The sequence below is a fragment of the Bufo bufo genome, chromosome 8 (assembly GCF_905171765.1).
Source record: "Bufo bufo chromosome 8, aBufBuf1.1, whole genome shotgun sequence".
Classification (NCBI taxonomy): domain Eukaryota; kingdom Metazoa; phylum Chordata; class Amphibia; order Anura; family Bufonidae; genus Bufo; species Bufo bufo.
In genome coordinates this window covers 3,778,125-3,792,074 of record NC_053396.1, presented here as the reverse complement: position 1 = coordinate 3,792,074, position 13,950 = coordinate 3,778,125, and the positions used below count along the sequence as shown (strand labels likewise).

At 49.2% G+C, this 13,950-nt stretch overlaps 1 protein-coding gene across 4 annotated transcripts in view; it reads left to right on the top strand.

Moving 5' to 3' along the window:
• Positions 1–7,957, top strand: part of RXRA (retinoid X receptor alpha) — a 129,790-nt gene extending 121,833 nt beyond the window's left edge. For all 4 annotated transcript variants that reach the window (XM_040406467.1, XM_040406468.1, XM_040406466.1 and 1 more), the window contains 4 exons: positions 510–642; positions 1,340–1,431; positions 3,351–3,456; positions 7,297–7,957. In XM_040406467.1, the coding sequence (XP_040262401.1) occupies positions 510–642; positions 1,340–1,431; positions 3,351–3,456; positions 7,297–7,444 (479 nt within the window). In that variant the 3' untranslated portion in view covers positions 7,445–7,957. The remainder of the gene's footprint in view (positions 1–509; positions 643–1,339; positions 1,432–3,350; positions 3,457–7,296) is intronic.
• The last annotated feature ends 5,993 nt before the right edge of the window (positions 7,958–13,950 follow it).

Here is a 13,950-nt window from a genome sequence, read left to right as displayed (position 1 = left end):
CTGCAGGGTTTTACCAGTGACTTCATGTATTATTGAGAGCCCGGAACAGACTCTGGGGATTGACCGCACATAAAACATTAACAGCCCGACATCCAGCGAACAGGGCGGCAGAATCCACTCATGCGTCTTCTAATAGGAGGTGAAACGCGGCTTCAGGGAAAATGGAGCGGACGAGGCTCGGCGCTCATTTCCTTCCATGACATCTAGAAGCAGAAAAGGACGGGAAGAGGCGTCTTATTGAGCCGCATTTTACACCGACTTCTCTGTGAGGGTCCGGACCCTAAAGTGATAAAACTGATCCATATTTTATACTTCTGTTCAGTCCATAAAATGTGAATTTATAGAGGGGGGGGGGGGGGGGACCAAACCTTCCCATAAATAACCGTCCTTGAGTCGTCCTCTTCTGTCTGTCAATATCTTGTTGTGATGGTTTTCGGATGTCGGACTGGGAATTGCCCCCTCCCGGAGCAGTCCGCTCTGTCTTCTAACATGTCTGCTGTCTTCTGCAGGATGGAATGAACTCCTCATCGCCTCCTTCTCCCATCGATCAATAGCTGTCAAAGATGGAATCCTCTTAGCCACCGGCCTGCACGTTCACCGGAACAGCGCGCACAGTGCAGGAGTCGGCGCCATCTTTGACAGGTAGGAGAGCCCTCTCGTAAATTCTGATTCCAGGGTTATTTATCACAGGAGGAAAAGATTAGGATCCAGCTCTGCAGAAATCCAATAGTATATATCGATTAGGAAAGGCCGGACCAGTGATCTACAAATAAAGCTTCGGCCGCGTGCAAGGCAAACCTATAATAAACGGTTTACCATGCTTGAGCATTTTCAAGACCTCTGCTTCCTGTCAGAAAAATGGAAGCAATCAATGTTTATATCCAGAGGCTGAAAACCCGTCCTGATCATGTCGACCTGCAGGGCTTTTCACAGCTGGCACAGGAGGCAGGTCATATTGTATCTGCAGGAAAGTCGGCATCAAATGGTGATTCATGGTGGAATTTGGGTGAAATCTGCAGCAGAATTCTGGAGCATAAGCTGTAAAATCTGCGCCACAGATCCAGTTATGGGCGGATTTTGTTGCATACGTTTGAGTTTTTGCTGCTACTATGAACCGTTCTGAGCGGAGCCGCCTGATTAGTGGCAGCAGTAAAGGTGGCATCCTGTGAGCGAGTTATATTAGTTCCAGGAGGATCCGGAGCGTTCAGAAGATCTGTTCCATCGATATGAATAGCGGAGATCCTTGCTTTCCTCGCTCCGCAGTTTATACTCGCACATTGTCTGCTGTATTTTGGGGCTTATCCCATGTGTGATCCAGCTGCTGCTATTATTTTTCCAGGGTCCTCACAGAACTGGTCTCCAAAATGCGGGATATGCAGATGGACAAGACCGAGCTGGGCTGCTTACGAGCAATCGTCCTATTCAACCCAGGTGAATGCTCATTTATCGGAGGCACCGACCCAAATCTGTGCCCAGCTGCAAAGCTAATGTGGGGCGAGGAGGGGTCTGACATGTGGGGCGAGGAGGGGTCTGACATCATGTGGGGCGAGGAGGGGTCTGACATCATGTGGGGCGAGGAGGGGTCTGACATCATGTGGGGCGAGGAGGGGTCTGACATCATGTGGGGCGAGGAGGGGTCTGACATCATGTGGGGCGAGGAGGGGGTCTGACATCATGTGGGGCGAGGAGGGGTCTGACATGTGGGGCGAGGAGGGGTCTGACATCATGTGGGGCGAGGAGGGGTCTGACATCATGTGGGGCGAGGAGGGGTCTGACATCATGTGGGGCGAGGAGGGGTCTGACATCATGTGGGGCGAGGAGGGGTCTGACATCATGTGGGGCGAGGAGGGGTCTGACATCATGTGGGGCGAGGAGGGGTCTGACATCATGTGGGGCGAGGAGGGGTCTGACATGTGGGGCGAGGAGGGGTCTGACATCATGTGGGGCGAGGAGGGGTCTGACATCATGTGGGGCGAGGAGGGGTCTGACATCATGTGGGGCGAGGAGGGGTCTGACATCATGTGGGGCGAGGAGGGGTCTGACATCATGTGGGGCGAGGAGGGGTCTGACATCATGTGGGGCGAGGAGGGGTCTGACATCATGTGGGGCGAGGAGGGGTCTGACATCATGTGGGGCGAGGAGGGGTCTGACATGTGGGGCGAGGAGGGGTCTGACATGTGGGGCGAGGAGGGGTCTGACATCATGTGGGGCGAGGAGGGGTCTGACATCATGTGGGGCGAGGAGGGGTCTGACATCATGTGGGGCGAGGAGGGGTCTGACATCATGTGGCACTGCCAACTGAACATCATATTGCATTAATCAGGTCCTTGGTTTATTTTATCCGCAAGTACAGAAGACAATTCCAGGGGCAGACTGGCCCTGGAAGGACTCAAGGTGGTCCTACACTGTAGGGGGGTCCAACAGAAGGTGGTAGTTTTATTTCGACTGCCTCTCGGCATGTTTGCCTCTGGTCCACCCCAATTATAGTCAGTGGGTCCGGAGTGGACTTCCGGCGGCACTAGCGGCAGCACCGATCCGACAAGCTGTTCCCCCGCCGGAGAAGGCTGCCACTAGTGTGAAAGTAGCCTAAGATGTGTAGGAAGGGGTTGAGAGGGTGAGACGCGGGCGACAGCAGTGAGCCAGCCCCACATTCACCATCCTGCCAGGTTTTTCAGCCCTATCAAACATACAGGAGAATACAGCTCTACATACCTGTTATATCCCGTGACGACTCCTCTAATGTAGACCTAGTCTTTCCTCATCTCCATTTGAACCAGACCGCCATGGCGACTATATTCAGCCACATCTGATCTCTGCAGTTTGCCACACAGACAATCATCCTCCCCAATGCTGGCAAATACTATACTGCAGAAACCAAGTGGCCCCAGTAGTATATGCTCCCCCACAGTGGTCCCAGCAGTAATAACACCCCATATAATTCCCCCAGTATTAATAATGCTCCCATATAGTTCTCCCAGTATTAATGATGCCCCATATAGTGCCTCCAGCAATAACTATGCCCCCATTGCACCCCCAATAGTATGCACTGTAGGCCACAGGCCTTCTCTAGCTTGATAACATCATCCCGCTGCAGGCGGTCAAGGTGATGTCATCACTTCACAACAGCTGAGGCCTGTGAGGTTGAATGGCGGCCATCGGCTCCCATGCCCCGCTGGACTATTATAGTGAGGACAGTAATACAGTTGTGCCTCATGCGCTGGGAGCATCAGGGGGCCCGGGGACCTTCCTAGCAGGGTCTATGGCCGGTCCGCCCCGGCACCATCTTATTGTATGCTTTCCAATGTACTGACTGTCTCCTGACCGGCTGTGATGCTGTTTCTTTCATGCAGACTCTAAGGGTCTCTCCAACCCCTCGGAGGTGGAGGCGTTACGTGAGAAGGTCTATGCGTCGCTGGAAGCTTACTGTAAACACAAGTACCCAGAGCAGCCGGGGAGGTGAGTAGCCGCCGGCCGTCCTCTGTGGGACCTGCGCTTTGTCTCTGGATTTTTGGCTATGCTCAGTATCACGGCAGGAAATCCTGACCAGGTGTAGTGTTTTAGGCCTGAGCCGCTTTCTACTGGTGAAATGCTTGTCACGACCGCGGCAGAAATAGAACAGGAAACTGAGGAGGAGACCCCGGACGCTGGTGACTTATAGTCGTGACCAAAAGGAGAGCGAAGGGTTAAAGTCTACATCCGGCCCCGCTAACATTCTGACATCGTTTAGTGTCTGCAGCTCCTGTGCTGAGCTATGTGTCATCCCTGGTTCTGCAGTCCGGGTAGACAGAAGGAATATGGCTGCCGGACCATGGAGACACATAGCTCTGCATAGGAGCTGACGACGGACCGTCTTGTGCTGTAAAGGCCTCGTAGCGATGCCCTGGACCCGTCTGGTACCTGGCCGCAGGTCACTGCCTGCAGTGTAGACCACGTAAGGCCAACAATGACGGACGGACGTGAATCGCAACAGAGGAGAACAGGCCTTACGTCAATTAGTCCGTTTGTCCACTGTTAACCCTTTAACAACCATGTGGTGGATTAACAGCCCGATCTTTTATACTTAGAGCCACTAATATCATCATTTTTGCAGTGAATTTGCATTTATATTTTTGTCATTAGTATATCCTCCAGAGAATCCGCCCCGGTCACGGAGGGCGTCTCCGGGTCATTAGTGCTTTGTGAGGAACAAAACCCGATGCTGGTCATGTGACCTGATACACGTCCACCGTGTTGAGCCCATGGATGCATTACACGGGGTTAATTCATGGGCCATACCATTCTGCTGAGCAGGGAGAAGGTTTCAGAAAGGCCAGTTACACTGAACTTCTAGGCCAGGGCTGGCCAACCTGCGGCTCTCCAGCTGTTGTAAAACTACAACTCCCACAATGCCCTGCTGTAGGCTGATAGCTGTAGGCTGTCTGGGCATGCTGGGAGTTGTAGTTTTGCAACAGCAGAGGGCCGCAGGTTGGCCAGCCCTGTTCTAGGCGCTCCCCTGCACTGTGCACAAGCTTGCTGACTGTTCCCAGTAACAAGTAGCTGCATTGTGAACACTGATCTGGAGGAAAATAAAGGCAAGAAAAGTCATTGATAACCTGTGTAGGGAGGACACCAGTTATATACCGTACGTATTAACAAGATGGGGCTGGAGATCATTCCATTGCCTTCAACATCCCTCACTGTCCTACTGGTATTGGTGCAGATCACCATAGTGCACACATATGCCAATGTCACGCCCACGCCATGTCTATGGGTGCAGATCGCCATAGTGCACATATACCAATGTCACGCCCACGCCATGTCTATGGGTGCAGATCGCCATAGTGCACATATACCAATGTCACGGCCACACCATATCTATGGGAGCAGATCGCCATAGTGCACATATATACCAATGTCACGCCCACGCCATGTCTATGGGTGCAGATCGCCATAGTGCACATATACCAATGTCACGCCCACGCCATGTCTATGGGAGCAGATCGCCATAGTGCACACATATACCAATGTCACGCCCACGCCATGTCTATGGGTGCAGATCGCCATAGTGCACATATACCAATGTCACGCCCACGCCATGTCTATGGGAGCAGATCGCCATAGTGCACACATATACCAATGTCACGGCCACACCATATCTATGGGTGCAGATCGCCATAGTGCACATATACCAATATCAAGGCCACACCATATCTATGGGTGCAGATCGCCATAGTGCACATATGCCAATGTCACGCCCACGCCATGTCTATGGGTGCAGATCGCCATAGTGCACACATATACCAATGTCAGGCCCACACCATATCTATGGGTGCAGATCGCCATAGTGCACATATACCAATGTCACGCCCACGCCATGTCTATGGGTGCAGATCGCCATAGTGCACACATATACCAATGTCACGCCCACGCCATGTCTATGGGTGCAGATCGCCATAGTGCACATATACCAATGTCACGCCCACGCCATGTCTATGGGTGCAGATCGCCATAGTGCACACATATACCAATGTCAGGCCCACGCCATGTCTATGGGTGCAGATCGCCATAGTGCACACATATACCAATGTCAGGCCCACACCATGTCTATTGGTGCAGATCGCCATAGTGTACACATATACCAATGTCACGCCCACGCCATGTCTATGGGTGCAGATCGCCATAGTGCACACATATACCAATGTCAGGCCCACACCATGTCTATTGGTGCAGATCGCCATAGTGCACACATATACCAATGTCACGTCTTACTCTCCCAGACCCTACTCAATGTCCTCAATATGATCACCTAACAATCCTCATCCTCTCTCCACCCCACATTGTCTGAGGAAGCACAAGAAGACTCAGCCGGGGGCGCTGTAGGATGCGACCCTTCCCCCGCCAGTTTTATGTTAAATTATAAAGTTGCACTTCCTGGATGGCGTTCAGAAAGTCTCGTTTTTCCTGGCGCTGCGACTTCTGTTCTCAACAACTCAGCAGAAATTATCTCTTTTCTTGGCCTCTTTCCAATCTCTAAAAGGATTTGGTTTATTTTTTTTCTCCCTGACCACGTAGATTGCGTGATGACGGGAAAAAAAAAAAAAAAAAAAATACTCCTCGATCTCATGAGAGCGCAGTTAATGAGATTTCAGAGCTTCCCTCTCATGGAACCGAGGTCTGCATCGGAAAGAGGCTTAACCCATTACCCACAGCAGGCGCTTCCTCCAAACATCTCCATGGATGGTGGTAGCCTGGAACCATGTCCAGCATCAATGGTGACTGGGTGCCGATGCTACAGGCGCAGTGTCCGGGGAGGGGCTCCCAATAAGTTGATGTACAGTACAGACCAAAAGTTTGGACACACCTTCTCATTCAAAGAGTTTTCTTTATTTTCATGACTATGAAGGCATCAAAACTATGAATTAACACATGTGGAATTATATACATAACAAACAAGTGTGAAACAACTGAAAATATGTCATATTCTAGGTTCTTCAAAGTAGCCACCTTTTGCTTTGATTACTGCTTTGCACACTCTTGGCATTCTCTTGATGAGCTTCAAGAGGTAGTCCCCTGAAATGGTCTTCACTTCACAGGTGTGCCCTGTCAGGGTTAATAAGTGGGATTTCTTGCCTTATAAATGGGGTTGGGACCATCTGTGGCGTTGAGGAGAAGTCAGGTGGATACACAGCTGATAGTCCTACTGAATAGACTGTTAGAATTTGTATTATGGCAAGAAAAAAGCAGCTAAGTAAAGAAAAACGAGTGGCCATCATTACTTTAAGAAATGAAGGTCAGTCAGGCAGCCGAAAAATTGGGAAAACTTTGAAAGTAAGGGCTATTTGACCATGAAGGAGAGTGATGGGGTGCTGCTCCAGATGACCTGGCCTCCACAGTCACCGGACCTGAACCCAATCGAGATGGTTTGGGGTGAGCTGGACCGCAGAGTGAAGGCAAAAGGGCCAACAAGTGCTAAGCATCTCTGGGAACTCCTTCAAGACTGTTGGAAGACCATTTCAGGGGATTACCTCTTGAAGCTCATCAAGAGAATGCCAAGAGTGTGCAAAGCAGTAATCAAAGCAAAAGGTGGCTACTTTGAAGAACCTAGAATATGACATATTTTCAGTTGTTTCACACTTGTTTGTTATGTATATAATTCCACATGTGTTAATTCATAGTTTGGATGCCTTCATAGTCATGAAAATAAAGAAAACTCTTTGAATGAGAAGGTGTGTCCAAACTTTTGGTCTGTACTGTATGTGCACATGACGTCTTCACTTTTCGTTGCTGATTTTCATATCTTTTCTTTTTGACTGACAGGTTTGCAAAGCTTTTGCTGCGTCTGCCCGCTCTCCGGTCCATCGGCCTCAAATGCTTGGAACACCTTTTCTTCTTCAAGCTAATAGGAGACACACCCATCGACACCTTTTTAATGGAGATGCTGGAAGCCCCTCATCAAATGACTTAAAGAGAAGCAAGGTCTTATGTCCCCTTGTGCCGAGGGCAATAGACTTCTTATAGGACGCCCTCAAGAGACACTGTGGTCCCTCCACGCTTCAAGAAAACGTCCAGGATCCCTCATCCTATGTCACATGCGCGCCTTCAGTCCATCCACGGAGCTAGGACCGCACTGTCCCATCATGAACAGCAGAAAGTGACGGACGTGTACAGGCCGGGCTCGCCCCCAAGGTCGCTTTCTTTTTTCGTTTAGGATGGCTTGGTTGTCGCTGCTGAAGCTTTAGTCGCTGTTCTTGGTAATTTTGACCCCAGTATCTGAAACGTGGAAAAATCTGCAAAGATCCCGGAGGGTGAATGTATTTTTATTTTTGGTTTTCAATACATGTGATGCATAAGGACTGTGGAAGACTTTGCTGATCCTCGTCATTCTCAAGTGAGAGCTGGGTCGTCGCCATCAGCGGTCGCCCACCGGCAATGGGAGCGCGGGGGATCAATCCCATGTCTGATATTAGGCCTTAATCATCAAAAAAACCCATCTCAGAGTGAAGCTCGGAGCAGAGCTTACCACGTGCCCCTCGCCAGCGTTTTACGGTGAGGTTTGGCATTTGACGTGTGGACTGTTTTTATCCTGTGGTGTAAGTCGTCCAGTCGCTCCACTGCCGGATGTTTTGTGTTTTAGAACCATTTGGGTGATTGGTTAGCTTGTATTAAGGCTCTTTTTGGAACAAGGCACTACAGATTTACTGAATTATTTTTGTTTTTATGTATTCGAGAAGGTTTAGAAACCCCAGGACCGGGATTTACTGGCTCTTTAATAGAAAAATAAAAATAATAAAAAAAATAATACATACAATATCAGTATCGGAAGAGCGAAGAAATAAGGACTTGGGCACCACGGGTAGAATTCAGGGATTTTGTCCAATGTTTTCAAACTCCTTTACGTCCAGAGAGGGCTTCAGAGCATCACTTAACCTCTCTGGTCACGGGGGGAACGGGCGGAGGCAGAAAATCCTACTCATTATAATGTCAGTGTAGAACTGTCCGCGTATCACAAGCAGCAGAGATTTGTACAACCAAAAGCCGGATCCCGGGTTCACCCCCCCTCCGATTCCGGCTCCTTATCTTTCACGGACTGTAGATGTGGACCTGGAGACGTCTTTGTGAATGAGGAATAAGCATCTCAGGTGGCGGCCGCTCCCAGGCTCGTAGATGGCAGAGCAGACGACCTTTTGGTTCTTTGTCTATTTGGTGCTACAACTGGAACCTGAAGGCGCCTTCTCGTTTTTTGCGGTCGTTGTAGCCCAAACAGACGCAAAGTGCCAAAAGTGCTGCGCCCAGTGAGCCAATGGCACTGCCAGCCAGTCGTATTCGGCGGAGGGGCCCCGGCTGACCACGTACTCCTCTAGGACGGTGGACAGACGCCTCGGTCTTGTTGCAGGGTAGGTCAGTGCTCAGCGGACGTGGAGTCTGGCCTGTGTTTCTTCTTGTAAAGTATAAAATGCTCTATGTATATTTTCCAAAGAAACTTGTTCTGTCGTCTTCATTGGCGCTCTCTCTTCTGCATGAGGGCGTCTTACTCGTAAACCTGAGCCAATGCTAATAGCACGCTTCTGTGAAGCCTCCCCCCCCCTCTTACCTGCGACTATTAATGCCGTTGTTATACCTCTTCTGTTTCCCTTACTATAGTGACTAGCAGGGAGAACTGTGGGAGCCCCCAAACCAGAGCCGGGCGTTCTGTACCTCTGCTGCCATCCACGTGTGACGCGGCAGCCCCATGTACTAAACCACTAATACATCATATGTCTCGTCCCCTCCCTAACAAAACTGACAAAAAATAACAGAAAAGATTAAAAGCTAGTGGAATTCTGACTGCAGCTCTGTGTGTGACTAGAGCATTAAAGTGCCCCTACTATCCAATAGCTGTCGGGTGTGTGAATGTGTTTTTCATCCTAGCGACGACTGAAATTCATTGCGGCCAGTCCTCCTCTCCCCCAGCCCCATCAGTGGGGGGCGCCCCAGACAATAGTCCCATGTGTATGAGGCCTATGGGGTGTAAGTCGCCTCTCCGCCCAGGTCTGATTCAGTAACCGCTTGCATAGGACTCTACATTGCACCAGTTTTCTGTTATTCCTTCCAGTAGTCTGCCATAAAGGTCCAGCTGGGCGTTACCAGTTAGCGGTGTGGTTCTGCCCAGTCTGATAGTTGTAGAGGAGAAGCAGCGGGCCCTCTCTAAGCCTCCATGTGCAAGAAAAGTAAAGTCGTAACTCACTCTTAAGGTTGTCTGGGATCCCCTACTGTTTCGGCTCCGGAGTCCTCTGCTGCCTTCACCGCTCTTTGGTCCCCGCATGTAAACTGTGGAATGGACAGGACGATGTGCCACTCGGGGACAGCGGCTCATGTGAGGTTTACATGGGGGCCAAACTGCAGTGAAGATAGCCGTGGCCCCAGGGAGTAGGGAAGCATGCAGATCCCCTTTAAAGTGGAGCTAGAGTACAGAGGTGATCCTGAGAGCGTCTCCGCGTATCTCACCTCACATTATCTTCAGTTATTGCCCCCAAAGACTTGATAATTTAAGGGTCCCAAAACCTCAAGGCAAAGCTGCGTATCACTGAGGTTTTGGCTGAGATGATGGAGGTTGTAGTCTCGAGCCTGTCCCGCAGCAGCTCTGTGCATGTGAAAACATTGCCTTAATCTCTTCGGGGACAATGACCACCAGTTTGTTGGACTGAGCCCTAATTGTGTCATTCGGACTTCACCCTTGAGGCTCTGTGTACATTTCCGCTGAAAAGATAAGTTTTTAGCTAGTAACCCCTTCACTGCCGTAAATAACTGGAAACTCATCAAGTGAAGAAGGGAGGTGAACACGGAGCATCATTTCCCACAGACATACGTTTAATGTGTGGATGTTACTAAAGCGTGCGGTCTAATATGAGACATCACAGGGGAGACTATAGGAAGATCCTCCCAGATAAGGTACCGAGCGCTGGATGAATACAGACGGTCATACATTCAATGTTAGGTGATTCCTACTCGGGAAAGCTGGGCGGTCATGGCGGCCATGTTGTTATCACCCAGCTTCCCCAGAAACGGATATAAATTCTCTTTGGTCTTAACCTGAGATTTACAGGGGGAATGAGCTGATCCCGTCAGGAAGGAATCGTCTCATGAGGCCACATTCACACCACGTCAGGAAAAAAACACCATTAAAAACTGATTAATTTCATTGACTTTTTTTTTTTAAATCCCAACCCCTGCAGTGCCCTCAATATACATTATGGCCCCCAGTATTATAAATGGTCTGTCATAGTTCCCCCAGTAGCATACATGCCCCCACAATGTCCTGTGTGTGTGTATATATATATATACACCCCCATATATCATGACCCCCACCCACAGTAGTGCTGGCGATTTAAAAAAACAAAACGACTTGTATGCGCAGGGACACAGGAGGCCGCAGGGCCGGACGCTCCCAGGGTGATTATGTGACGCTGGGGGTGCACGTGTTCTTAGTGGCCATTAGACGGGTGCATTCCTGTCAAAATAGCCATTAAAACGTGTTCTGCTGATTTGGATGGGGTCCATCTGGCCATGTGAATAGCCCCATAGACTGCAATGGCTTTGAAAATGGGCCTGAAACGTCTGTCATGTGAATGAGGCCAGAAGCTGCAGGGGCCGCCAGGACCGGTGCAGACCGCTGCAGATGTGGTCAGTATACACAGGGATTACAGCAGAGGGGGAACGCCCGGCTCTACCATAGTGCATCAATTTTGAGATGCTGCAGGACAAGGGGGTTCCATACAGAGCGCTCTGGGGATCACCAGCAATGAGAGTTTTCATGTGTCGTTCTTGTCATACTATGTATAAAAAAAAAAGAAATTGTGTATTACAAAACTAAAACAAAAAAATAAATATATAGAAAGGGTTAAAAATCTATTGTATCAGCAAAAAGTTTAAAAGAAGCTCTATTTTTGTATTCTGGATCTTTATCCCTCTGTGTCAGTTTTGTATCAGCTTTCACGTGTTCTGGGTTCGTGTGCGGTTGGGTTGAGAATAGTCCTACCCGTAGTCCAACAGAAGGGGGCACCATGTTACCGGCTCTAAGCAACAGTCGCGCTGATACAATCTGATCATCCAATCTAATCTGTGTACCGTGATGACTGAACGCCATCAGACGCAGAAACATTTCACCACCGAGGTGTTAAAGGGAATGTGTCATCGGAAAATGACCTATTGCTTAAATCACGTATTTACGTTAAACCCTTTTTCCCCTTTTTATTTTTTTTAATTTTTAGTTAATTATTTTTATAATTTTAATTTTCAATGTCTCTATGAAAAATAAAAAATGCATTTTCACACTGGCCACTAAGCCTAAAATATGTTAAAGGCGTATTGTGCCGGCTATCAGACAGTTGTCAGGGAGGGAACGCTCCCTTCAGGCAGTCGCCTGCTCATTCATGGTGATCCTGTTATCGATACAGAGGTGTTACTTGTCATTGTCATTCTGCCTGTGATGATGATGATAATAAGGCTCCATTCACACGTCCGTGGTGTGTTGCGGACCCGCCCGGCACTCCTATAGAAATGCCTATTCTTGTCCGCAAGCTGCGGACAAGAATAGGACATGTTCTATCTTTTGCGGAGCCTAATGCCTGCTGGAAAGTTACCGGTACAGAACAGGGAATCATGGCCTATTATTAGGCCTAGAGGCCTGTGTAGAAATTGCAGGATTATATACATTTTTAAATATACATAGTGCCATGAAAAATAAAAAACCTCACCAAAAATATAGATGTTTAACATAAAAAGGTGATTTAAAGGGTCAGTTTCTAATGACACATTCCCTTTGACAGTCTGTCCTCACAAGTGACAATTCCTTGAGATAGATATATATATATATATATATATATATAATTTGTTCGGATTGTGGCACTTGTCACCGAATTGTGTTTGTACTTGTTACTGTGCACAAAAAGAATCCAACTCTGTCCAAAATGTTTGCAGAAAAGTTCAGTTTCTTGTACTCCTGTAATAATCAAAATTGACCACAAGATGGCAGCAGAGAACCATTAATCATCACATATATCAGACTGTGTATTGTATCTGTAATCAGAGCATTCTGACCATGGACAGAAAATGGAGAAGCCTCTGTGGGGTGTAGAGAGGGCGGAGAAGCTTCTGTGGGGTGTAGAGAGGGCGGAGAAGCTTCTGTGGGGTGTAGAGAGGGCGGAGAAGCTTCTGTGGGGTGTAGAGAGGGCAAGGAAGCTTCTGTGGGGTGTAGAGAGGGCAGAGAAGCTTCTGTGGGGTGTAGAGAGGGCGGAGAAGCTTCTGTGGGGTGTAGAGAGGGCAAGGAAGCTTCTGTGGGGTGTAGAGAGGGCGGAGAAGCTTCTGTGGGGTGTAGAGAGGGCGGAGAAGCTTCTGTGGGGTGTAGAGAGGGCAAGGAAGCTTCTGTGGGGTGTAGAGAGGGCGGAGAAGCCTCTGTGGGGTGTAGAGAGGGCGAGGAAGCTTCTGTGGGGTGTAAAGAGGGCGAGGAAGCTTCTGTGGGGTGTAAAGAGGGCGGAGAAGCCTCTGTGGGGTGTAGAGAGGGCAAGGAAGCTTCTGTGGGGTGTAGAGAGGGCGGAGAAGCTTCTGTGGGGTGTAGAGAGGGCGGAGAAGCTTCTGTGGGGTGTAGAGAGGGCGGAGAAGCCTCTGGGGTGTAGAGAGGGCGGAGAAGCTTCTGTGGGGTGTAGAGAGGGCAGAGAAGCCTCTGGGGTGTAAAGAGGGCGGAGGAGCCTCTGTGGGGTGTAGAGAGGGCGGAGAAGCTTCTGTGGGGTGTAGAGAGGGCGGAGAAGCCTCTGGGGTGTAGAGAGGGCGGAGAAGCTTCTGTGGGGTGTAGAGAGGGCGGAGAAGCCTCTGGGGTGTAGAGAGGGCAGAGAAGCCTCTGTGGGGTGTAACGAGGGAAATGAACCCCAAGGGAATCTTTCACTTCAGGATTGTGCGAGAACTTTACATATCGAGCATTGGTTTTGCACAAGGCTTGCAGTGTGACGTGCAGCTTCTCCAGAGCCTGCGTTACCCCATTGTATATATGAATCTCTATGTATCTACAGTGGTGCTTGAAAATTTGTGAACCCTTCAGAATCATCTATATTGCTGTGTAAATTTGACCTAAAATGATATCAAATTCTCACACATCCTAAAAGAACCGAATCAGACAAATGAGTGTCAAGGAAAAAAATCACGTCTTTGAATCTTTGCTTTCAGTATCTGCTGTGACCCCCTTGTAACTGTCGATTAGTCTTACACCTTGGCTCGTAGGAGTTTTAACCCATTCCTCTGTACAGAACAGCTTCAGCTCTGCTATGTGGTTTCATCCATGAACTGCTCTCTTAGTCCGGACTGTGACTTGGCCATCCCAGGAATGTACCTTTCTTCTTCTTTAACCATACTTTGGTAGAAGGACTTGTGTGCTCAGGGTCGTGGTCTAGCTCCATGACCCGCGTTCTCTTGCCTTTCAGCTCAGAGACAGATACCGGACAT